Source organism: Falco peregrinus, chromosome 2, assembly GCF_023634155.1.
Source record: "Falco peregrinus isolate bFalPer1 chromosome 2, bFalPer1.pri, whole genome shotgun sequence".
Lineage (NCBI taxonomy): Eukaryota > Metazoa > Chordata > Aves > Falconiformes > Falconidae > Falco > Falco peregrinus.
The window spans coordinates 126,204,442-126,227,804 of record NC_073722.1 but is presented as its reverse complement, the minus strand read 5'-3'; the positions used below and the strand labels follow the sequence as shown (position 1 = coordinate 126,227,804).

General features: G+C 45.9%; 1 protein-coding gene across 4 annotated transcripts in view; it reads left to right on the top strand.

Annotated features, from left to right (window-relative positions):
• The window catches only part of RPTOR (regulatory associated protein of MTOR complex 1), a 159,127-nt gene that overhangs the window by 99,854 nt on the left and 35,910 nt on the right, over positions 1–23,363 (top strand). For all 4 annotated transcript variants that reach the window (XM_005243961.3, XM_027796008.2, XM_055795269.1 and 1 more), the window contains 10 exons: positions 1,381–1,455; positions 2,077–2,142; positions 2,774–2,965; positions 4,225–4,365; positions 6,346–6,463; positions 7,873–8,013; positions 8,459–8,617; positions 15,298–15,416; positions 21,567–21,670; positions 22,657–22,840. In XM_005243961.3, coding sequence (XP_005244018.1) covers positions 1,381–1,455; positions 2,077–2,142; positions 2,774–2,965; positions 4,225–4,365; positions 6,346–6,463; positions 7,873–8,013; positions 8,459–8,617; positions 15,298–15,416; positions 21,567–21,670; positions 22,657–22,840 — 1,299 coding nt within the window. The remainder of the gene's footprint in view (positions 1–1,380; positions 1,456–2,076; positions 2,143–2,773; positions 2,966–4,224; positions 4,366–6,345; positions 6,464–7,872; positions 8,014–8,458; positions 8,618–15,297; positions 15,417–21,566; positions 21,671–22,656; positions 22,841–23,363) is intronic.

The following is a 23,363-nucleotide window of genomic DNA, read 5'->3' as shown; positions in this document are numbered from 1 at the left end:
AGTGAAGAGATTGGTTTTGTAAGGAACAGAAAGTATTCACGTTGAGAATGAAGAGAGGGGAAAGAAGGAAGCCTGGGGTTTTGTGCAGCATTACACAGAAGTCAGGAAAGCCTCTCGTAGCTGCAGCTTGGCATCCCTCTGCTCTTTGGTCTGCCAAACCCAGCATCTTTACCTCTGTCAGCAATAAAATATTCTGTTGCAACTCTCTTGCCATCCCCTCTCCTTTCAACAATTAGTTCCCTCCTTCACCTTCTACGCCTGATAAAAAATACATGATTCTGTCTCTGGCATGAAGCACAGAATAGAATAACAGTCAACAGGGGAAACATTGCTAAGTCAGTATTTCCTCCCTTAAATTTTCACTTTCGTAGTATGTATTCTTCTGATTTGTCCCTAATATGGCTGCTTGAAGCCGGAGTTGGTATGTTAGCAAAATCATGGTGCACACCATGTGTTTCACTGCTGCTACTACCCCAGGAAAACCTGCATTATTCTCCTTACAGGCTTTTAAAGACAGTGGAGTTGCTCTGTGGTTTCTGATTGTATGTAGCAGGAGGCTGTGCTACTACATGCTACAGTTGTACCGATTTAATACGTGGTAGCCCTTGACCAAGTAACACAGCGATTAGTCTTGTTTGTGTACGTGAGTTGAAATCTGGAGTCCCGAGGGTAAGACAGGGTGGGCAGTCGGGGGAAGAGGAAGGACCCCCAGGAGCATCTGCAGCAGCCCGTGCCACAGGCTGGGCAGGCAGGAGCATGTGAGCATGCAGCTTTTGGTAGTTGCTGTGTGACCCTCAGGTTCCCTGGAGGGAACAGTCGGGGCACGTACTCCCTGCCTGAGGAGGAACGTTCCAGATTTGACCCTAGTTAGACAGATACCTCACTGTACAACTAGAAGATGGGGAACAGCAATTACCAGCAGACCTGATCTATGGTGAGCTAATTCTTGATGTGGGATTGGAAATCAAGTACTAGGGGCTTTCAGAAGATGTAATCTTAAATAATTTTTGCTCTGTTAAGTGTGAAAACCCCCCAACAAACAACACCCAAAAACCAACAAAAAAATTTGATTCCTCCTTGGTTTTGCTTTTGGTGGCTCACAAACACTGATGAAGGTTTAATGTGGGACAGAGCAATGTCAGTTTAACTCTTCTCCTAAGCAGGAGGGTGGCAGGGGCCTCCTTGCTTCAGACCCCACTTCTCCTGCAGGGGTGGATGTCTGGTAGCGGCCCAATGGAGGGCTGGCGCTTTATTTTGCTTCTCAAATGAAAATGAGAGTTGAGAAAAATGATTAAGACATGAAATATTCATACATCATTGGAGGAAAAAAATCTTTTTATGTAACAGTACTCATTGTGTTTTTCTTTGTCTCTTTTTCAGTCCTGCCAAGCTGACCTTGTGAAGGACAACGGTCACAAGTATTTCCTTTCAGTTCTGGCAGATCCTTATATGCCAGTAAGGACAAGTCATCTTTATTCAGTCTTATAGCATTTGCTTAGCTTGCCTTAGCTTCTCTGTTGCTGTTCTGGTGCAGCTGGTGCTAACGTAGGACTGCCTCCCGCCTCCGTCTCCTGTGGCACCCGCTGCTCTGCTGCAGAGAGTCATTGACCAGGGGCATCAGAAATGCTTCTGCCCCGTTACGTGATACACACAGCCAAACCAAACAAAAATTTGGAAACTTGTTTAAAGTTATATAAGTGCAGATTACTCAGTGGTGACGATGGGAGCTGCAAGCTCCTGGGGGCTGGGTGCAGAGGCAGTCTAATTGCACTGTAACTTCATAATTCCCTCTTCAAAAATGTTTTGTGGTTTCCTGTAATAGGTATTTGTGTGCCTCCTCCAGGGCAATATACGGAGGTTGGTGGGGAGGATCATATTGTCAGTCTGATGAGGTGTCTCAGGTGTAAGTAGTGACAGGACTGGATGACGAGAAAATTCTATCTTGCTTTCCCCTCTCTTGTTCTTTCAACATGATACAGACTGCACTTAGAATAATCTCATGTTTCAGAAAGCATGCGATAGAGTTGTTCTCTGACCTGTTTTCTAGATAACAATTTGGTTGTATATTGTTTTAAGGCTGAACACAGGACAATGACGGCTTTTATCCTGGCTGTAATTGTTAACAACTACAACACTGGACAGGTGAGCCCCAGCATCCTTTTTCCTTTCATTCTCTCCTACCTCTGCTCTGCGTTGTGCCTTCACTATGATCAAAGTGTCCTGGCTTGCGTTAAAGCACAACCCTGAACTGGGAAACAGAAGATTGCTTTACGTTATTTTTGTGTGGATTAGAAGAAAAATTGACCCGGAGGTGTAACAAACACATTATGTACCTGGCAGCTGGAAGTGGAGGTTCAGGACACAAGTCACTCACCAGCTGCCCCCCAGGCAGCGCACTGACGTACTACTACAGAAATAGTGCCTAGTTCCTGTCAAGTGGAAACTTGATGGCTGTGATAAAGTTCTTGGGAAGGATATATGGAATGAGCCATAAACCTTGGGGCTCTGACAGGTGCAAGGAATATTTCCAATGAGGAAGAAATAGGCTTTATGCATTACAGAAAGCATTTCTAATGCTCAGCTACTTAGCTGTAGTGGTGTGTAGTTGACCTTCCCTTCGCACTGCTTCCAAACAATATTTTGTAACAAAATCAGTGTATAACCACCGAATAATTTTCTCTTGATTTCCTGTCTATTTGAGAAATAATTCTCTTTTCTGATGATGAGGTGGGAAGCTGTCATCCAAAATAAATTGCATTGATTTGTGTTTCAGGAAGCCTGCCTTCAAGGAAACCTGATTGCTATTTGCTTGGAGCAGTTAAATGATCCACATCCTCTTCTGCGTCAGTGGGTGGCCATTTGTTTAGGACGTATTTGGCAGAACTTTGACTCAGCCAGGTGGTGTGGTGTGAGAGACAGTGCTCATGAAAAGCTCTATAGTCTCCTCTCGGATCCAATCCCAGAGGTAAAAATCCAACTTTTTAAGTCAATGCCAGTTGAATTGTCGGTGTTCTGGCAGAGGGCTATAGAAATACTCACAAAGCCAGGGCCGTCAAGAGCTTTGCGATTGTGTCTGGTTCAGAGAAAGATCTTAGCGCTTGTGCTTCAAGGTGATGTAAATCATACGTGCCCTGCAAGAGGAGTAACCAAAGAAATGCAGGGGGAGTTCATACAGCTTGAAGCCCTGGAATCTTGGCACCGGAGTTAGGAGACACCACGTTTTTTTGCTTGCTTCCATATCAGAAGCTTGTTAAAAATGTGGTCTCAAAACTGACTGTGTGTTGCAAAAAATGCTCTGCTCTTTTTGACCAAGTATGAAAGCCATTCTCTTCCTGGTAGGTGTGAAAATACATCTTAAATTGAATGTGTTTTACCTTTGTGACAAACTCTCCAAGACAGAAGTGGTTCTTGTACAGAACCTGGCTGTGATTGACAGAGCCTGTCAGACCCCAGTGAAATTACATCACGTGGGAGAAGTAAGCCTGGAGATAAACACCATTGCTAACATGCAGTGCTTAAAGATTAGACTCCCCTTTACATTCAGCCTCTCTGTCATGCATCCTCCACCTCCTTTCTCTGGCCCCATCTTTCCCCGTTTTATAAGCAGGGTTTGCCTGGGCTGCCCTTGCGGCGCGCCCGCACCTCTCGCTGGGAAGCCCAAGTGAGCATTCCTACTTTGTGAAGCGCATCCTGCAGTCACCAATTGCACCGTATCCCCACTGTTTGCATTCTCTGCCAAGGCAAGCTGTAAGGTTACTAAGCCATCTGATCCCTCTGCTCTTTGTGTGATCTGGCAAAGTTTACCCTGATTTGGGCTGCTGTCTTTTCTCCTTTTCTTTTTTTCCATCATCTTCTACCTTTCTGTAAGCCCTTACCCAAAGACTGTAGTTCAACAGTCTTTATTAAAGAGATTCACATCCCAACAGTAACTCCCTGTGTACCTTATTCCTGTTAATTAATATTCTAGGCAACATCAACTGGAAAAATCACCAATGGGAAGGTCACTGAGTATTCTGGGAAATTAAATATACTCCTGCATCTGTGAATACTTAAAACTCAGTGCTTTGTTGAATCTGTTTTGGTTTTTACTCTCCATGGGCTTCCCTTTAACCCTTACTGTTTACCTGACACGGTAGTCCAGGTTTCCAGAGATGCAATTCGTGGGGATAAAAAAATCCCACTGGCAACAAGAGGAAAATAATAATGAATGTTTGTGTCTCACAGGTTCGCTGTGCTGCAGTCTTTGCACTGGGAACATTTGTGGGCAACTCTGCTGAACGGACTGATCACTCCACCACCATCGATCACAATGTAGCTATGATGTTGGCCCAGCTCATCAATGATGGCAGCCCCATGGTGAGGAAGGTACGGAACGGCTGGCAGCACAGAAGTGTGGCAGATTCATGCCAGTGAGCTCTGTGCTATGCCTAATCGGAGCGTGCATTATTTAATAGACTTTTCAATGAATTTGACTCATTTGGAAGTATCTGTTTCCTTGTGAAGTCTTTTAACTTCAGTTCCTGCTGAGAAGAAAAACATGCAAACGGCGACACCGGTGAAAATAGCAGCCTACTGCTGCAGCTGAAGGCTCCGTGCTGAGCCGTGCGCTGCATGCTCAGGCTGGTCACATGCAGTGGCATTCTGGGATGCTGGTTTATCCACTTGCCCTTTTTTTCAATGCATGTGTTCCAACACTTAATTTACTCGGCAATATAAGGAGCCTACTGCCAGGAGTATTGTACGAGTGTAGTATGTCACGGTATCCAGGTGCTGACAGGACTGTTGTTCAGATCAAAATGTTTCTGCTGTTTAACAGTGGATCTCTGGTTTAGCTCATGTATTCCACTAAGCAAATGACTGAGATAGGAGTAACAATCTCAGGGGGTTGTGGGAATTTTTGTATCCTGGTTCTTTAATTTAAAGAGAATGTGAAGACAGGGATAAGGAAGGAGAGGAATTACATTAAAGTCTTTTTCAGGTGCACAAAACATTGAGAATTCTTGCTGGGCTACTCTTCTGCTAATGCTCTTCTGTTGATTACTGTTTTGATTGCAATATTTTACATTACAGGATCTCAGGTTTTAAATGAAATAGTAATGTGTTGCTAGAAACGTGGGAGTATGTGGCAGTCCTAGTGGGGAGGAAGAGGAGAGGGAGTAAGAGTGCTGTGGAGAGAACATGAGCTCTGTTCAGTGAAAAGATCTTGCTGCTTTTAGAAACCACAGTGACAAATGACAGACTGTTTCAAAGTAATTCTCCAGGTTTTGGAGATTTACAGTTTCTGATGCACCATTGTACATCAATAGTACAATAAATAGTTTTTGATGTTCTCGATTGTTCTTGATGGGTGCACTTAGGTGTTCTAATGCTGGTGTTTACTTAACTGGAACATCAACACCCTGACAGTTGTCACCAGCATTGTGAGGATTAATTTCTGTTGTCTTGTTCCAGCATTTAATCAGTTTAATTCAAGAGAGAGCTGCATGTCACACTGTATGCTCTTAGAGATTCATGAATCTCTCTTGAAGATTAGTTCACTGAACAGACAACAGCAACCAAAGCCAGCTCTCCACCTCTCCTGTTTGCCGTTTCCAAGTGCCTAGCAAGTGGTACCTAATTGAGGGTCTGAACTTCATCTTCTCTGCCCTCCCTGCCCCACCTCGGTTGTTCAGGTTCTCAGCTGCAGCTGTGAGAATGAACGGGCGGGTGGTCTCTGCTGGGTGGGCAGCACCGTGCTCACGTTGGCTGCTGACGCTGCGGGTTAGTACGAGACGGCGCGGTTCAGCGTAGGGTCCGGGCACCGGAGCTGTGCAGGGAAGAGCTGAGCCATGTCCCCAGGCGCCTCTCACCAGGTTCTGTTTCCTTCAGCTCAGAGCAGATGTAGGACAGGCTGCAGGGCGAGAGCTCCGCTCCATGCACGTGTGTGCACTGAGGCAGAGGGCCAGGCTGTGCCACGGGGGCTGAGGGCACAGACCCTCGGCACAGCTCGTCGCTGCTCTGAGAGACCTGCTCGTGGGCCAGGCTGCGCGTGCGCAGGAGTGGAGGGAGGTGGGTGCCAGTCACCAGTTCGGTACTTTCTGCCATACTGCGCCAGTTTGGCAGCGCTGGGCAGCATCAGAGTAGTGGGAGCCTGTTCAGGTCTAAAAGACTTGCGAGGAATCAGACTTGAAGCAGCGTGCTCTGGCTTTCTTCAGTTCAGCCCTGTGGAGTGAAGGGAGAGTCGCTAGTCTGGATGGCCACCCAGTAATACCAACAGTAATGACGTAGTGTTCTGTGTTTCCCTTTGGTCCGCTGTTTCTGACCTAGGTAACCATGAAACCCCTGTTTCTTCTGCTCTTTCCGTAGGAGCTGGTGGTGGCTTTAAGTCACCTGGTGGTCCAGTACGAGAGCAATTTCTGCACCGTTGCCTTGCAGTTCATGGAAGAAGAGAAGAATTACCCTCTCCCTTCTCCAGCAGCCACAGGTGAGTGTTTGTGTGGGCAGGAAATGTATAGCCTGAAAGCTCTTGGGAGCTTTTATTTAAGGAGTTTGCCTAACACGATGAAATTCTTGCTGGTGGTGATTTATCAAACGGCACTGTGGCTACAAAGTTGAGTGGCATGGTGGGTGCCTCTGATGTCTGTTTAGTGCTGTAATATTTTCTCATGAGAAAGTGCATCCTCCGCTGAGTCTCCATCTAAAGCAGCTATAGCTCACCAGCAAGGTGTAGAGACTGAACACCCTGTGAGATCCAAAGGGATCCCCTTCAGGTCAAGATGGAAGTGTATCTGTCAAGGCAGTACACAGGCTTGCAAGACTTTCCCCCCTTAAATTATACCTGAGCCTTCTGTGTCGTGTTGACATAGTGGAAGCCTCAACCACAGAGCAGTGAACTGCCCGTGCTCTGGACTTGGCAAGACGCAGTGGTGCACTTCATGCTTTGTGCCTGTGGTCTCATCCCTTTTGTTGTGTCTGTTGCTTTATGTGAGGAATGAAAAATCCTAGTGAAATTGTTGCTAACCTTGCGTTTTCTTTGGAGTCAAAGTACACTGGAAATCTTGAAGGATAACAGAACTGTTGCAACAGAAGCGTGGAGCCAAGGCCATGTGCTGTCTCTGCAACGAGCAGTTTAATCTCCCTATTGTCTGAATAACTAAACCATATTGGAAAACAAGCTTCTCCCCATTTGTCCTTTTTGCTGCAGGAAATAAACATTTCATGCAGTTTGGAATAGTGCTTTTCCTTACCAAAAGATTTTTGAAGTATTTTTCAGTAGGGTGCAGTGGAAGCATTGGTCCCACCACCATAAGGCAGCCACCTCTGTAGTGAAATCAAATAGCTATGGTACAGTGTGTGTACTAAGGAATGAAAATAAGAAACTTTTAAAAATTGTGTCCAGGTTATGGGTGAAATATGAATTGAAACTAGACCTGAAATTTGATCAGGAAACCAGAATTGTCATGACTCTTTATAATGAGAAAAATGTATTTGATTTTTAATGAGCAGAAGTAGACAGAAGCCTGCAAATGCTGCCTACTAAATGGTGTCTGCTGTAGCAGCGTGCCCTAGCACAGTGTCCGGACATGGCCCAGCATCGACCTTGGAGAGAAGATTCATCATGCCTCCCTGGGTAGTCTGCAGGCACTGGCAAGGCTCAGCTCACCCAGTTTTATTGGATGTAACAAAATCACAGCCTAAACAGCAGAGACACATGGTCCTTGCTGATGATGTATGGAGGGCCCTTTGTCGTACCTCATTCTGTTTTAGCCTAACAGGCAATGACTAAATTCTCTTCGTGTTGGTACGTGGTTTAGTTGCATATTTGCTGTGAAATAACCAAAAGGCTTTAACTGCTTTGGTTACATCTAGAATTGCTTAATTTTGCACCTGCAGAGGGTGGGAGTTTGACACCGGTGCGAGATGGTCCATGTACACCGAGGCTGCGGTCTGTCAGCTCTTACGGGAACATCCGAGCAGTTACCACAGCTAGGAACTTGAACAAGTCCCTGCAGAACCTCAGCCTGAATGAAGAATGTAAGAGATCTCAAAATTCTTTCATCTTTCTTTGCCTCTTCTTCCCCCCTTCCCCTCATGCAAGCCGGGAAATACCACGTGCAAGGCAACATGAGCTGAAACTAGCACTTTAGCCCAGATTATCCAGTGGCCAGCTCCAAGGGCTTAGATGAGAAGGCCCTTTGTAATTAATTTCAATTTTCTGGTCATTTGTATTGATTTTTCTGAGTGTTTGGGGACCAAAAAGGTGCCTTCCAACTTCCTGACGTACATGGATTTTTTTAACTGAATCTTTTCTGACTCCTTGATGTTTACTCTGTATTTAAACATTCAGTATTTAAAAGGGGATGTTGTGGATTTGCCTAATCTTTGTGTTGCAGGACTTAGAATAGGGCTGTTATGCCTGGGTAAAAATTGTTCTCTCACCAGTTCTTGTTTCAGCCTCTGCCCTCTTTTCTCTTGGCAGCTGGAAGCTCTGTTGCATTTTCTCCTGGGAATCTCAGCACCAGCAGCAGCGCCAGCAGCACCTTGGGCAGCCCTGAGAATGAAGAGTATATCCTGTCATTTGAGACTATTGACAAGATGAGACGAGTCAGCTCTTACTCTTCTCTGAATTCACTAATAGGTGAGTAAAGACTCCCCTACCCTTCCTTTCCTTGCTTCACATGCTTTTGTGGAAAGTTTGTATCTTGGCTCCTGCTAGGTCTTAACTCCAACAAAATTTCTCCTAACAGTAGAAGTGCTGCTCTTAGTTAGGCTACCTGCAGAGCGGTCAGTCCTGCTCTGATGGAGGGACTGGAAGTGAGAGCTGCTGGCTCCAGCTGTAAGCTTCACTGCGATGGATGACAGTCCTGTTACGAATTTAAGGACAAAAATGCCACATATACAGGAATTTCACTTCCACTGTGGTTTCATTGGCTAGAGAATGAAAGCGAGGACCCCCTGTCCCATGGACACAGCAGCTGGGCAGACCAGCACTAACTGCTTCCAATCACTGTTTTTATGTGGGTTGCATTTCTATACAGCGCAGCCACTTCAGTGTGTTACTCATCCAAGGAAGCCTTCGCTGGCTAATTTCCTGCGCAGGTTTATATGTACATTATTAAAACAAGACTTTAAAATGAAGAAATCCCAGGCTGTGTCTTAAAAGCAAAAAGACTGCTTCACAGAAATCTGCTTTTGTGCAAAAAGTTCCATGGCTGATCCTGCCGCCTCCAGTCCCCTCTCCATTATTTCCTCACAGATAAGCAGCTCTAAGAACACTAACAGCACTGAACTTCTTAACACCACTCAGCGGTGCCTTTCTCTCCTGGTGTTGCACTCTCTGGGAAACGTACAGAACTTTGCAGAGCAAAATGCTATAGCACAGTAGAAGGGGAATTTTACTTGTATTTATGCAGCGCGTGGCTGATTCATGTGTGATGGATTATTTGCATTTCTTTTATAGAACAAAACCGGAATGTTTATATTAAGCTAGTTAAACTTAGTTGTTTTTCAAGTAATCTTCCCAGTTGTATCTGACTACTACAACAGCATTGCTTTAAACTAGCTGCAGTTTTTCGAACAGTCCAAACCGTGTTGGGATGGTGACACAACACGAGAAGGACCTGGCTTTGCAATGGCCGCCTTCCAGGGAGCGGGGAAGGCAGCACGCAGCAGAGAAATGCTGGTGTCTCGTTTTCTTTGTAATCAGTAAATGTGCCCATATTTTTCTAGCTTTCAAAAATGAGTGAAAAGAGAGCGGTGTAACTCAGAGAGGAGTCCACCTGAGTGATAGACTTGCCTTGACTGAAGAAGCGTTTTGCTCTACTCAGTTTTCAGGAAGAAGTAATGGTGATTTGGCTCTCATGAGTTGAAAGATTCCAGGGTTGTAATTCCCCTGTGGCAGTTTAAAATCAGGTGTTCATTAGAAACTTGATCAATTAATTTGCTTTTGTAGGTAATGAAATTGAGTCTTCTAAAGCATGACAGGATTGTTAGGAAATTTCCCTCTGTCTTAAGCTAGAACTTGAGTTTTCTCATTTCCACTGGTGCACACTGGCGTCTGCTCGATGGCTTGCGCGTGTCTCACAAGAGCTTTTCAGCACAGTTGGAAAAAAATCTAGAGATGAGTGAGGGAGTCCTAGGAAAACAAAAAGAGCAGTTCTCCAAAGCCTCCCTCATTCCTATTCAATCAGAAGAGCTCATATCCAGCTGGAAATGACAGAGCTTATAGAAGTGTTTAAAATTCATAACTCACACAGAATCCCATTACCTTCAGCATTTGCCTGCTGAAAGCCAGGCTTTTTTCATTTCTGCTGAAGGATCACCATCTTCCAGCCTGCTCTCTCCTGCTCCCCGAGGGAAGAGTTTTCAAAATGCCATCAGCTCCAGCCACCCTCAGTCGTGCTGCAGCTGCCGCACAGCCAGCCTGAGCTCAGGTTAACCCCTTTCTTTGAAGCTTTAGTGTGCAATAAAATACTGCTATGCAGCTAGCAAGAGTGGGGTAACTTGGGGAGGAGTCCACCTGGGTGGTAGACTTGTCTTGACTGAAGAAATGTTTTGCTCTGTCTTCTGGGAGAAGTAATGGTGATTTGGCTGTGCAATAGTGACTCTGCCAAGGGTTTGAGACAGGCAGAGCAGTAAAAAGGATGCTTTGAGCACATGGGTAGACTCAAACCAAGGCAGAAATCTAGTCTGTAATAACAAAAGTAGAAATTTTCAACCACAGTTTAATCCTGTGTTCTATACTGTGCATTCCCTAGGTTGATTCACTGATGTTCAGGGCTTTCTTCCTCTCTTGCAATTTTAGGAACTTGGTACTAGAGGGATTATTCTATCTACTTTACTGACACTGCAGCATCCTACAATGTACTCCTTCCCATAAACTTGAGGAAAACCTCTCCATTCCTTCTTGTGCCATTTTACAAACAGCTTCTTAGCCAGCTATCGGCCACGTGCCCCCATGTAGTGCCCTCACCAAATGCAACGTGTACTTTGACTCTACGTATGCTCTTTCCGGGCAGGCTGGTCCTTGGCCAGGCAGTCCTGTTACCAGAAGAGACATTTATTTCTGGCCCATGTTTTCAAGCTGGCAAGATGCAGGTTTTGGTGTCAACACAGACATCAGTTTGGATGGGAAGCTAAGCCTTCCTGCTTTTTCCATACAACTAGTCATTAATCTTGGTGTCCTGGAAACTTTTAGTTTAGTTTCAAGATAGGAAAAGGGAAGGAATCAAGATGGGTGTTTTGCATACCTTGGGGCTGATTATTCATCTCCAAACTGCATGATTAAAGTCTTTGTCCTACAGAGAGCATTACTGGAAAGATTATGTTACAGAATGATCAAAGGAGGAAGAAAGTAAATCTTGGAACGATGAAATGCTGGGGAACAGTTCCCTTTTCCAGCAGGAGAGGCTGGAGGCAGAAAACTATTAGCCATGTCACAGGATCCATCCTGAAGAGCTGCCTTGAAGTAACACAGCAGGAGATTACTGCAGCGAGGATGAGGAGAGCAAGAGATGTAGGTAGACATGGACAGTGAGCTGCAGCAAATAAGAGAGCGGGCGTTGTGGCAGGTAGGGCCTTCTTCTCTGCCACTAGGCAATATATTTAAAAGCACAGACATAATGAGGAGTAACCGGTCAGTCAGCAGAATTTATAAATAGTAACTTGCGTAGCAGCAAAATGCAGGGATCCGAGTGGGTTTTGGGAATGGAAGCTTGATGTAGAGGCTGGGCATGGTGGGCTGCTTTCATGTTGGCTATGACAGCCCTGGTCCAGGGGAAGTACCTGCTCTGAGGGAACATACTTTTTCCCAATGAGCTGCTTCTGGTTTCTGCTGAAACATTAGAAAGCTCGTGCTTTGTTTGAATCACTCCCAGGGACTGGGCTGTGCAGGAACCCCTTTGCGTGGCCCTGTGCAAAGAGGCCAGCTTGCAGACTGTCAGGTCTGTGCAAGAAACGCTGATTTGCCGTTTCTGTAGGGGCAGGCTGCCGTCCACGTTTGTCAAAGCAGAGTTTGGAGAGCGATCAGCATTTCAGGTGTTCTCTTCATCCGAGTAGCTCTCACCGGACCTTCTATGTCACTCACAGGGAGAGGAGGGACTTGTGGGGTGCACGCGTACAGAGCTGGGGGGGTAGCGTTGATGGGAGGCAGATACCCCAGCCCTCGGGTGCTGTTCAGTTTGAAGTATTTCAGCTGTGTGTTTCATCGCGTGCCTTTCCCGCAGGCAGGCGGGATGTGCAGGCGCAGGGGCTGTCTCTGGTCCAGGCGCAGCAGTGCCGGGGCAGCTATTGGTCAGGTTTTGCTGCTGTGTGGGGTGGGGAGTGGACTGCACCTTCTTCTGGAGATCAAACCACTGCAGCAATTTTTACAGGGGATGGGAAAGAAACCCTGTCGAAGCGTGGCAAATCAAAAGGAAGAAATAAAAACATTAGCATTTATTTTTGCATCCCGCATGGTTCTGCCCTTCATGGGCTCAGTGACCTGGCTGCAGGACCTCAGCTGGGTCCCTTCCCCGGGGCCGTTGCATGGTGCTTGCTGATGAATTGAGCTAAGAGTCATACAAGTGCAAAGAAAATCAAAGTCGTCAGTAAAGGCAGGCAATTTATTTTTGACAGTCTTAGTAGAGAGGAATCATTTTGTAAATGTAAATCTGTACTGCAAGGTCCATTTAACTGGCTTTGAATCAGTCTGACTAATTACAGAGCTGTCTGCTTAGATTAACACCCCATCCCCCTTGCTCAGCTCTTTGTTTGCATCTTCGGGATATTTTTTGCATTTTAGTCCATTACATGAAATCAAGCTGCTGTTCAGCCTGCCACCTCTGCTGCCTTCCATTATCCCACTGACTTGGCGCTCAGGTTTTTACAAGGAGCTGTGTCAGAAGTGTCACTCGATTGAATCAGTGCAATGAACAACACTAACATGGGCAGGGGGGTGGGTGGCAGAAGAAGGGACTGGTCCTTTGAGCACCAGCTCTGAGCCTGAGATGCCTTTGTAGAAATTCCCTCTGTTCTTTTCAAAGGCTGCTGAGTGAATGAGGAATTGCACTGGCACAGTTCTGTTTTAAATTTGTTTTTTCATGATGCTTAGATGTATAAAAAATGTCATTGGGTTTTTTCTTTATGACTGTGTCATGAATGAGGTGGTTATCAGAGAAACACTGGAAAATCTGATGGGTGCCCTCTCGCTCTCCTTTTCTCTCCCTTTCCTTTTACTGTCTTTCAAGGGCTTTAAAAGAAATCAAGCCATCCAGATTTACCATCAGTCCTGACAGAACTTCTGCGCAGGACCAAATGTAGGAGCTAGAGCTCCAAGCAGACTTCAGGCAGCATTACCTGGCTGGCTGCTTCGGGAGCTGGGGCGCTTTTTCCCTCCCGCAGCTTGTAGCACTTTGTCTCTCCCCCTCTCTTGTTCTTTATCCTTCCCCCTCCCCTTTTTCTTTCCCTGGTAATAGGAGCTTCCAGGATGAACGTGGCAATTGCAGAAAGCAAAGCCTAGTCAGAAGCCTGGAGAAGGCAGACAAGCGTTGTGTCACCGTCTTTTGCTGGGTGGCCTAACTTCCTTCCAAGCTTGGTCTGACTTTATTGTGTATGGAGATTTTCGTTATTTAACCGTTATTTAAGCTTCTGAAAAAGGCAGTGGGTTTTGCCTGTTACGACCAAAGCCAAAACCTGAACTTGGATCTGCACCGTTCGGTTCCGCTCAACTCGTGCGTGTCTTGCTCACGTGTTCCCGCATTCTGTGGGCCCTGGGCTCTGTCCTCGGCTGACACAAACCAAATGCGGCCAACCAGTGCCCGTGGGCTCTGCCCCATCTGGCAGTACGGCTTTCTCACATTACCGGCTTTGGTTTTCCTGGGTGGATTTAACACTGCTGTGTATTTGTCAGGCTCTGTATCCTTCCCTGTCCTGGAAGGGTTAGGATTAGCTGCAGGAGTCTGTTGCATAGGTCGCCCCCAGCGCATGGGCAGCGCTGTCCATGTGGCACTGTCATAAATATTGGTGACATTTCTGCAAGAAACTCTGCAAGCAGGCACTACTTGGAAAATCTTTGGACATCGGCTGAGTAAGAGACCCTTTTCTTTGCAGGTCAGATGAGAGGATGGAGTTAGATTATTGCCTTCGCGTTTTGCAGAATGTTTTGTCACATGCTAGAGAATTTTTCTGGCAGAAGAAAGATTCCCTTGGCTAGCACAGACAAGCGTATGAAGTGCAGCGTGCGTACTCCTGAAGCTTATTGCCGTGTGCTACTTGCCTTCTTCAGCCAAAGTTCAGAGCTGGACTGTCCAAATCTGTTTTCTGTTGGTTTGAGTATCAGGTTTAACAGCTATGGAAGGTGAGAAGCTGCTTGTTGACCAAGGAACCCTTTCTTCCTAACTTAACACTTTATATTTAGATGCCTCCAGAAGCACGAAAGGAAATGCAGTAACAGCTTGATCTGTCATTTAGCATTGATTGTGACTCATCTGAAATCCCTATTTTAGTTCCTTTTTTTTGTTAGTGCAATGACTTTAATATTGTCCAAATGTCTCAGCTCCCAAACAACGGTGTTACAACTATTAGACATTGTGAGGGTTAGAAAAAAGAAAAACAAGTTAAAAGATTTGCCTAAAAGCAGCAAAATAAAATGGTCACAGAATTGTGTCAGTTCTTGCAGATGCTTATTAATTTGATTTGTACTTTGAATCTGTCAGTCCCTTCTGCTGAAATACCAAACAGCAGATATTCTCATTAAATAACAAATTGGCAACTGGGGAATTGATACAAATGTCAGTAGGCAAGAATGAGTTAGATGTACTGCTTCACAAAGGTACAGGTCCAAAAGCTTTATTTTTAACATTTAGATGTTTGGTAAACCTCGTAGACTATATAAACTCCTGAACATTCGAGCTGAGTATTAATGCCTAAAACAGTGATACAAATAACCTTAATAAAAGTATAAGCCAGTAACTGTGGTTTTATACCATTTAGTATTTTAGCTTAGGAAATCCAAGGACATGATCTATTTGGCCTTCCCAGATTATTTGCTTCAGGAACCTAGAAAACGAGCAGCTTGACTGAAGCTTATTTAGAGAGTCTTTAATGTGGTTTGCTTTCTCCCACTTTCATTTTACAAGCCCTTGCAGAGTTCACAAAGACAGACAAAATGAAGACAAAATGCCCGCATGGGGTGTTTCTGAGCTCTTCTCTTGATGTTTTCTTAGATGTCATTGTGATGTTCGGCGTTCTAATGAATTTTGTCACATAACATCAAAGAGTTTGTGTTGATGGATCGTCACGTGCTGTGGGGCTTTTCTGTTTTGTTTTTTATTATTTTAGGTGTGAGTTTCAACAGCGTTTATACCCAGATTTGGAGAGTACTCCTGCACCTAGCTGCCGACCCCTATCCTGACGTCTCTGACTTGGCTATGAAAGTTCTCAACAGTATTGCCTATAAGGTACGCCTTTCTGTTTGTGTGTGTCTGTCCGGTCTTTGTATGTTAATTTTTTTTTCATGCTTAGGCAAGGTGTAGGCAGACTGAACTGAATAGGTCCATTGGAGGGCTCTGCCACGTTCAGTCTGGATCTATCGCAGAAGGAGCTTTTAATGTTTTGAGATGATAAACACTCATGTGAACTCTTGATCAGGTAAAATAAACAGATGGGGGAGGGCCTGGGACTGTTTTAAGATATGAATTAGGTGCAGACCTTAGACAGTAGGTCTTGTTTAGAAGTCTACTTACCTAGATCAGTCCCTGGGAGAAACCTTAAATATACTTCATTAAATTATCCGTTTGCAAACTGATTTAGATTATGCAAGTGGGACTGGCCTGCAGACTGAAGCCACAACGGCTCTCCAACCCAGGTGAACTAGTACATGTGAGTCAGCATGCAGACACCCCCGCCACTACTCACCTCTTCAACCCAGGCCTAATCCGCCTAAACCACCATCCTCATCACATTTCATCCTCCAAGGGTGGCAAGATGTCCCTGGAGGCTGCCATCACTGCTGATTCAGAATTGCCAGCTTGAGGAGCTGTAGAAGCACCCTCACCTTCCACCTGAAAGGAAGCCCCAGGCCACCCCAGAACATCTTCTCACCACCTGCCTTCCTCCTCCTGCCTGGGCGGCGGTGTCAGAAAGCTGTCTGAACGCAGTCCTTCCCACGTGCTTTCTAGTTGCTCTAGCATCAAGACCATGAGCCATTGCAATGCAAGATGACGTCTCTTACTGACGATTTCCAGTGAATGATCCTAAACCTTCAGACTTAGGCTTCCGAGCTAAAGTTGCAGTAAGAGATGCCAGCATTGTGCACTACCATTTTAATGCCTTAGAGATTTCTTGCTTTTAAACCTGATTTTCTATTGAGAAAATAGTTATTTGTTTGAACTTTTTTATTTGTTTTAAGTATACATATCAGTGAATGGTAAAGTCTGGGGTGTGGGACAGAGAATTACTTTGACAGTGGGGACAAGGAGGTCAGCCTTGCTATGGGTGTGCAGCAAATTATGGTCAGGATGGAGGTGCCAAACTAAGGTGAATAAGAAAAGGAAAAGGTGAAAGATTTCCCTTTCTCTGCCTCAGATGCATGAAACTAATTCAGTTATTTATCTTGGAAGGCTCTTTGGAAAATAAAATGTTACTCCTACTATGGGATTAAAAGGGATATGATGAGGAACGAGATCTCCTTTTTGTGTCTTAAATATATTTTCAGGACTAACTCCCTTGCTAGTGGAAGGAGGTGTATCAGTATTAATACAGATGCTGCTGTGCCCTGCAGATGCCTTTGCTGGCACTGCTGTGGATCTGCTTAGCCAGCAGGAATTCTGATCATTATGTTGTGATATCAGTAATGAATGTTATGACTGGTTTGGTAAATTCTGTGTCAATTCTGACAAGTTTGGTCCTAAATGTCCTGGTACTGAATGGATTCCAAAAGCTCAAGTGGATGGGTATCATGCATCTCATGCTCTGCTTCTCAGACAGCTGCTCTGTCCCTGGCTTTCTAAGGCAATGGCTTTTCAAATGGTTTTGCAAAACAGTAAAAGAGGCATTCCTGTTTACAAGGATTTTTATCTGGGGATGCTTCCGTGAACAAAACGTATTTGGTCTTCTTTGCCTTAGCCATAAGATCCATAAGGAAAGTATTCAAACATGCAATTTGTCCAGTAGTTCGGGCTGCCTGTATAGTGGGCTGATTGCTGTGCACTTTGTGGTACTGTGGGCTTTACTTTTGCCAGTACCACCTGGCTTAGGTGGCTCCTAAAAAGGCTTTTGTTATTAAAAAAACCCAACCAAACAAAAAACCACCAAACCAAAGTAAATATTAAAAAACAAACAAAAAGAAAACAAACCCAAAACCAACAAACCTATTAACAGCCCACCAAAATGGAAGTTAAGGCTTCAGGTCTGGGGTTATGATCTGGCCTTTATTCATTTCATTATGGATAAAGCTCCTGCTGTGAGCTGTTCTGCCAGGATTTACAGCCTGAACTCTCTGTCTCTGCCGGTGTGAGCTCAGACAGATTATAGGAGTTGTCTGATGTGTAATGCAAATTAGTAACAATTAAATTTTTGCTAACCGTATCCTGAGATCTTGCCTTGGTGCTAACGGAGCTTTGTTGGACGTAAAAGGGAGCTGCCTGGATGCTGCCCACAGGCCCTTTGGTCCTTCCGAGTATGCGCAAACAATGCATTTTCTATTTTATCCTTTGAATTTTATCACTGAATGAAAACAAGAGTTGATTTTCTTGCTTGAACAAAAATGCTGCTTCAGGTGAAGTAAAGCACTTGAATATTCTAGGGGGTTTAGGTTCTAATCCTTTTGTTCCAATTAATACAACATTCAGGGAACAAGAGGCTTCATTTTGGAACTTGGACACCTAAAGTTTTCTTACATTAACACAACTATGCAAAACACTGCGATCTGTACGACATCGCCTGTTGCCATTGGGCTGCTTGGCTGAAAGACCTGAGCAAATGAGCCATGGGCTTATGCTTCTGGGTGGATTTGGTGAATGCATCCTCATTTTTGGTGAACTATTTAGCCTCAGAATGTTGCCAAGCTCTGTGCTTTAAGTATTTATGATTTTTTTAAACATATTTTGTACCAGGCAGGTGTTAATCACATAACTCGGTTGCCCTGATGGCTGATCAGACAACACATTAGGAGGAGTGTGGTTGGAGAGCTCAGAAGTCAATATTGCTATGCTTTATAATCCCCTGCAGTAAAACATGGGGCCAGTACTGTGAGGTTTGTGACTCTGCAAATGTTCAGATTAGGAGTCTGAATTTGTAAAATAGTTATTTGCAAGGCACCGCGTGAATTTAAAGCAGAATTTTTGTTTTCCAATGAGACTGGTCCTATTCAGTCTTTTTAACGGAGCCATGAATGTAGATCTTTATCTACAGGAGAACTCCAGTGGTCTTTAAATAGGGTGATGTCTTTCTGAGCAGCCGGTGAGTAGGTTGAACAGACGTGCATCGTTCCTGGATGTGAAATAGGCGGTTTTATTTCATGGGCTGATTAGACATTGCTAGTTCTCACACAGATTGCGGCTGTGTTGAGATTTATACTTATGATGCAGATGGGAATGGTACAACTCTCATTCCCAGCCTGATCTTTAAAAAAAAAAAATCCAAACCCCGCTTTTTGCATGTACCAAAATAAACAAAAAGGACGCAGTAATCAGTGTTGGCCTTTTAAGACTTTGAAATCACAGTTAATTAGGGAAAGTTTGCTTCCTTCCAGGTTGCTTCATCCAGCTGTTTTTAATGGAAGGCTTGAGGCTGAATTATAGAATCATATAGGTTGGAAAAGACCTTTAAGATCATCGAGTCCAGCCGTTAACCCAGCACTGCCAAGCCCACCACTAAACCGCGTCCACCAGTGCCACAGCTACACGTCTGTTAAATACCTCCAGGGATGGCGACTCCACCACTTCCCTGGGCAGCCTCTTCCAGTGCTTGACAACCCTTGCGGTGAAGAAATTTTCCCTAATACCCGATGTAACCTGCCCTGGCACAGCTTGAGGCTGTTTCCTCTCATCCCATTGCTTGTTACCTGGGAGCAGAGACCAACCCCCTCTCTGCAGCCTCCTGTCAGGCAGCTGCAGGGAGCGATCAGGTCTCCCCTGAGCCTCCTTTTCTCCAGGCTGAACACCCACAGTGCTCCCAGCCACTCCTCATAGCACTTGTGCTCCAGCCCCTTCCCCAGCCCCGCTGCCCGGCCCTGGACTCGCTCCAGCCCCTCCACGTCTGTCTTGAGAGCAAGGGGCCCGACACTGACCCCAGTACTGGAGGTGCAGCCCCACCAGTGCCAAGCACTGGGGATGGTCACAGTGTGGCCAGCACAACTGGGGCAGTTTCTGACACAGCCAGGAGGTTGTTCCTCCATGACACCGCTCCTCGGTACAGGCTTTTCTGTGCATGAGCAAGTAATTCTGATAGTGTGCCTTTTTTTTTTTTTTTTTTTTTTCTTTTCAACTTGGAGTCAATTTGCAAAATTGCCATCTCCCCTCCCAAAAAGAGATGACATGACTGGCAGAGGAGCAAAGCCCTGGGAAATGGGGAGCTGCTGCCTCCAGCAAAGTACGCTGTCGTATCACTGGACTGTGGCCCTCGTGCTGCTCGCTGCCTTCAGAAAAGAAATCGCTCTTTTGTTTTTCCCAGGAAAAGGCAGGCTGCCTGTCGCACTGATCTGTGTACCCCTTGAGCAAATTATCGTTCGCTGACCTTGTCCCTCTGCTGTGAAATGAGGTGACCTGACCCGCTTCAGGTGACAGACACCTGACTGTGAGAATCTTAAAACGAAGCCTTCTGTGACTAATTAAAATTAGTTATGAATAATAATATGTCACTAGTTGCTAAATTGTTTCTACTTTCCTTCCATTCTCACGGTGCAATTGCCTGCCCCAGCCCTGGGTGGTAACATCTGCTCACTGGGGACCCCACTGCCTTCCTGAGTGATGGAGAGATGCGTGGCCTCAGGACCTCTCCCACCCCCGCACCAGAAGGAGGAAAATAACACCTCAAATGAGCCCGTCTTGTAGGAGGCGGCTGGCGCGGGGGACAGCCAGGCTAACCGGAGGCCATGGTACTTGCCGTCCCAGCCGAGGCAATCTGTCCCTTGCTGTGGTGGAGGTGGGCTGTGTGGGGACGGTTGTCACCGCTCCGAGGCTTTGGAGCTGAACCGGTGACGCTCAGGAGGTCTTGAACCCTGTGGAAGCGAGGGAGAGGAGACCTCACCGGGTGGCTGGAGGCAGGGAGAGGTGGAGGTCATCTCCAAGGGCCCTTGGGCTCCGGCAAGGAGTGGGCAGGGTGTCACCCACGCAGCAGTGCCTCCCTTTCCTCTCCGCAGCAGATGCGTGTGGGCTCAGAGCGCAAAGACACGCTGCTGTTGATGATGGTTGTCAGTTCTGCCTTGTAAAGGCATTAACTTACAAAAGGCTCGTTAGCTCTCTGGGCTGCAGAAGACCACGCATGCAGTTTTTCTTTCTGAGCACTCTGCATGTCCGTAGCAGCCTGTCTGACCTTGCTGAGCTTGGTTTCAGCTGGATGCACGCTGCCGTGCCGCCTCAGCACCCCACTTGGCCGCTGTGCCAAGGTGGGAGTTCCTTAGTGTTCGAGGAGATGGTGGAAGGCCCCGTGCCTGTGGGATTAGCTGTATTTGTTCCTCCAGGGTTTTTTTTTTATGCCAATCTGGGGCTTCCCTGGAAAGTTATTTGAATCTGTGAGAAATTTCAAATGTTTCACAGGAGGCGGGGTGATGTGGAGAGGAGGAAAGGAGTCTGTGAGCGATGGAAGACGTCTCCCTTCTGAAGGGGAGGTTTGTTTGCATGGTGTGAGCAGCACGCTCAGCCTGGAGGGTGCGAGGCGGTGATGTAGCTGTCTGTGCACCTCTCGCTGCCTTTCCCCTGCCCTGCTCTAAGGTCTTCCCCAGGAGTGAGGACAACGATGTCTCAGGCTCTTTCGGAAACAGCCGAGTGCCAGGGTACCGCCTTGCAGAGCTGAGAGCAGCCCGGCTATGTAACCCCTGCCTTCCCCCAAAAGGGCATCCTCTAACGAGCTTGGGAAGGCTCGGCAATCCTCAGGGGAGACCAGAGCAGCATCAGGAGGTGGTTGCAGGCAGCTGCCGGGTTCTACGAGGGAAGTTCTGACTCAAGTGTGGAATCAGGGTCAGGATGTGTGCTTGGATTCTGGTCGTGGCAAGGACGGTAGTCCTCTGGCAAGGTGGGAGGGAAAGGCTGGCTGCTGAAGGGGAACACCAGCTGCCTGCCCAGCGGCAGCTTGTTTCAGTGCTGGTATAGGTTGTAGGCTGCAGCTGGTTTAGGGAGAAGGTTTAGGTGTTAGTCAAAGCTGTTTCCCTGTAAGTAACAGAAGGGCACTTTCTGGTAAGTGTTTTCTGACTCAAAAAGTAGTAAAACCATCTTATGTGTTGGGAACTGCAGAGGGACTTTTTTTCATATAAATTTTTAAACACCCACACACACTGATAGAGAGCTTAACTTCATTTAACCCCAGGTGTACAATTGTATTGGATAACAAACAGCTGTGGTTGGTGTTTTGCAGTCTTGGCTGTTCAGGACTCTGTTTTGTGTTTTCTCTAGGCAACAGTAAATGCTCGTCCCCAGCGCATCCTCGACACCTCCTCGCTGACTCAGTCTGCCCCCGCCAGCCCCACCAACAAGGGCATGCACATCCACCAAGTCGGGTAAGCACTGATGGCGCTTTCTAGCACTTTTGCCATAGTGTGTTTAGGGGCTCCCTGCTGCTCACCACTCGAGCATCCATCCCAATTAACTATACCAGAAAGAGCAAACATGCCGAGGGCTCAGTAGCTTCTTGGTTTAGCACTAATAAGGTGTTCAGAAACAAAAGCTCTGGGAAAAGATGGGGAGCTTCTTCCTTTTTCTAGGACAAAGAGAAACAAAAAGCACTAATTATCTAAAGATGAATTGAACGGAAGAGCTAACTGTTGCTGGTTTTACTAATGCACTCTGGCCTGACCTGTGCGGTTATTCAAATTTCCCATTGAAGTCTGATCTGTATTTTCTGTGTTTTCAGCTGGCAAAAGCCAGGCTTATCTGATGATCAACAAGCCGTGCCTAAACTGCAGGGAAATTGAGATAATGGTATGGGCAAAGCTAGAATTTGAAAGTTTGCTTATTTCCCAAAATATCCTTTCCAAGAGAACACACCATGCTTTAGATCTAGTGGTCCCAGAATCTTGGAATGGAGGGCCCAGAACTGCACAGTGATGGTTTTTTTAATGTTTTCTGATAGCATAATGTAACCGTGCAGTAAGGTAAATCTCAGTTTACATGTAAATTAACATGCATTTTCAGTGGGATGACAGGACTTCCCATTTCCCTATTGGAATACAGTGGCTAGTTGGTGTGCCCTACATCAGACATGGTGCCCTGCGGGTGTGTGACTGTTGGACCTGCAGGTTCCCAAAATGTTAGTTTTCTTATTCTTAGTCTGGGGTTGGCACAGTCAAGGTTCACTCTTGTTTTGGGGTTCTTATGCCTTTTGAAGGGGGTGGGGGCATTGGGTTCTTTTGGTTTTGTAGAGGAAGCACAGCAGTGAAGTGTAAGTCTTGTAAGAAAGAAACAAAGTGAAAGTAACGTAATTCGCTTGCAGGAGTCTCATGTCCAGTAATACCTAAATCCTTTCCCTCTTTTTTTTGATCTCTAGAGGGTCACCTCCAACCACTAGTACAAGCAGTTCCAGCCTGACAAATGATGTGACAAAACAGCCAGTCAGTCGGGACATTGCATCTGTAAGACCTGCCAATGTCAGCAACATGGGGGTGCAGTATACTCCCCACTCCCACCAGTTCCCCAGGACAAGAAAAATGTTTGACAAGGGGCCAGAACAGGTACAGAGCCTTTCCTTTCAGATCTGACTACTTCCCCACTCCACTGGGTTTGGTTACACATTCTGCTCTTTGTGTTTTATTTCTACATATCTTTTGTTTGCTTCTAGCTGCTGGTAACTCCAAATTGGTTTCATCTAACCAGTAAAAAAAAATGGATTCGGGGTTTTTTTTTCTTCAGGATAAATTTTGTTTTATGGTTTTTGATAGGGCATTATTCACTTCCGCTAGTAAGAAGCATTTAATCAGAGTTGATTGCTTACTCATTCGTAAACATTTGTCTGCCTGAGTGATAACGCAGTCAGAACTGTGACCCTTGGATGCTTTGTCTCCAACCCCAGCAAAGCAGAGACCAAGGAGGAAAAAGGAGAGATTCCTCTTCCTTTAACATACAAACTGGCATTCCTCTTGACAGACTGATGGGTGCTGCTGCGCCAGAATATTCACCTTCTTTCCAGCAGCCCATACCCACTCTGCGCGTGGCAGCATCTGTGCTGCGCACAAGGGAGGATGTAAGCCTGGACTG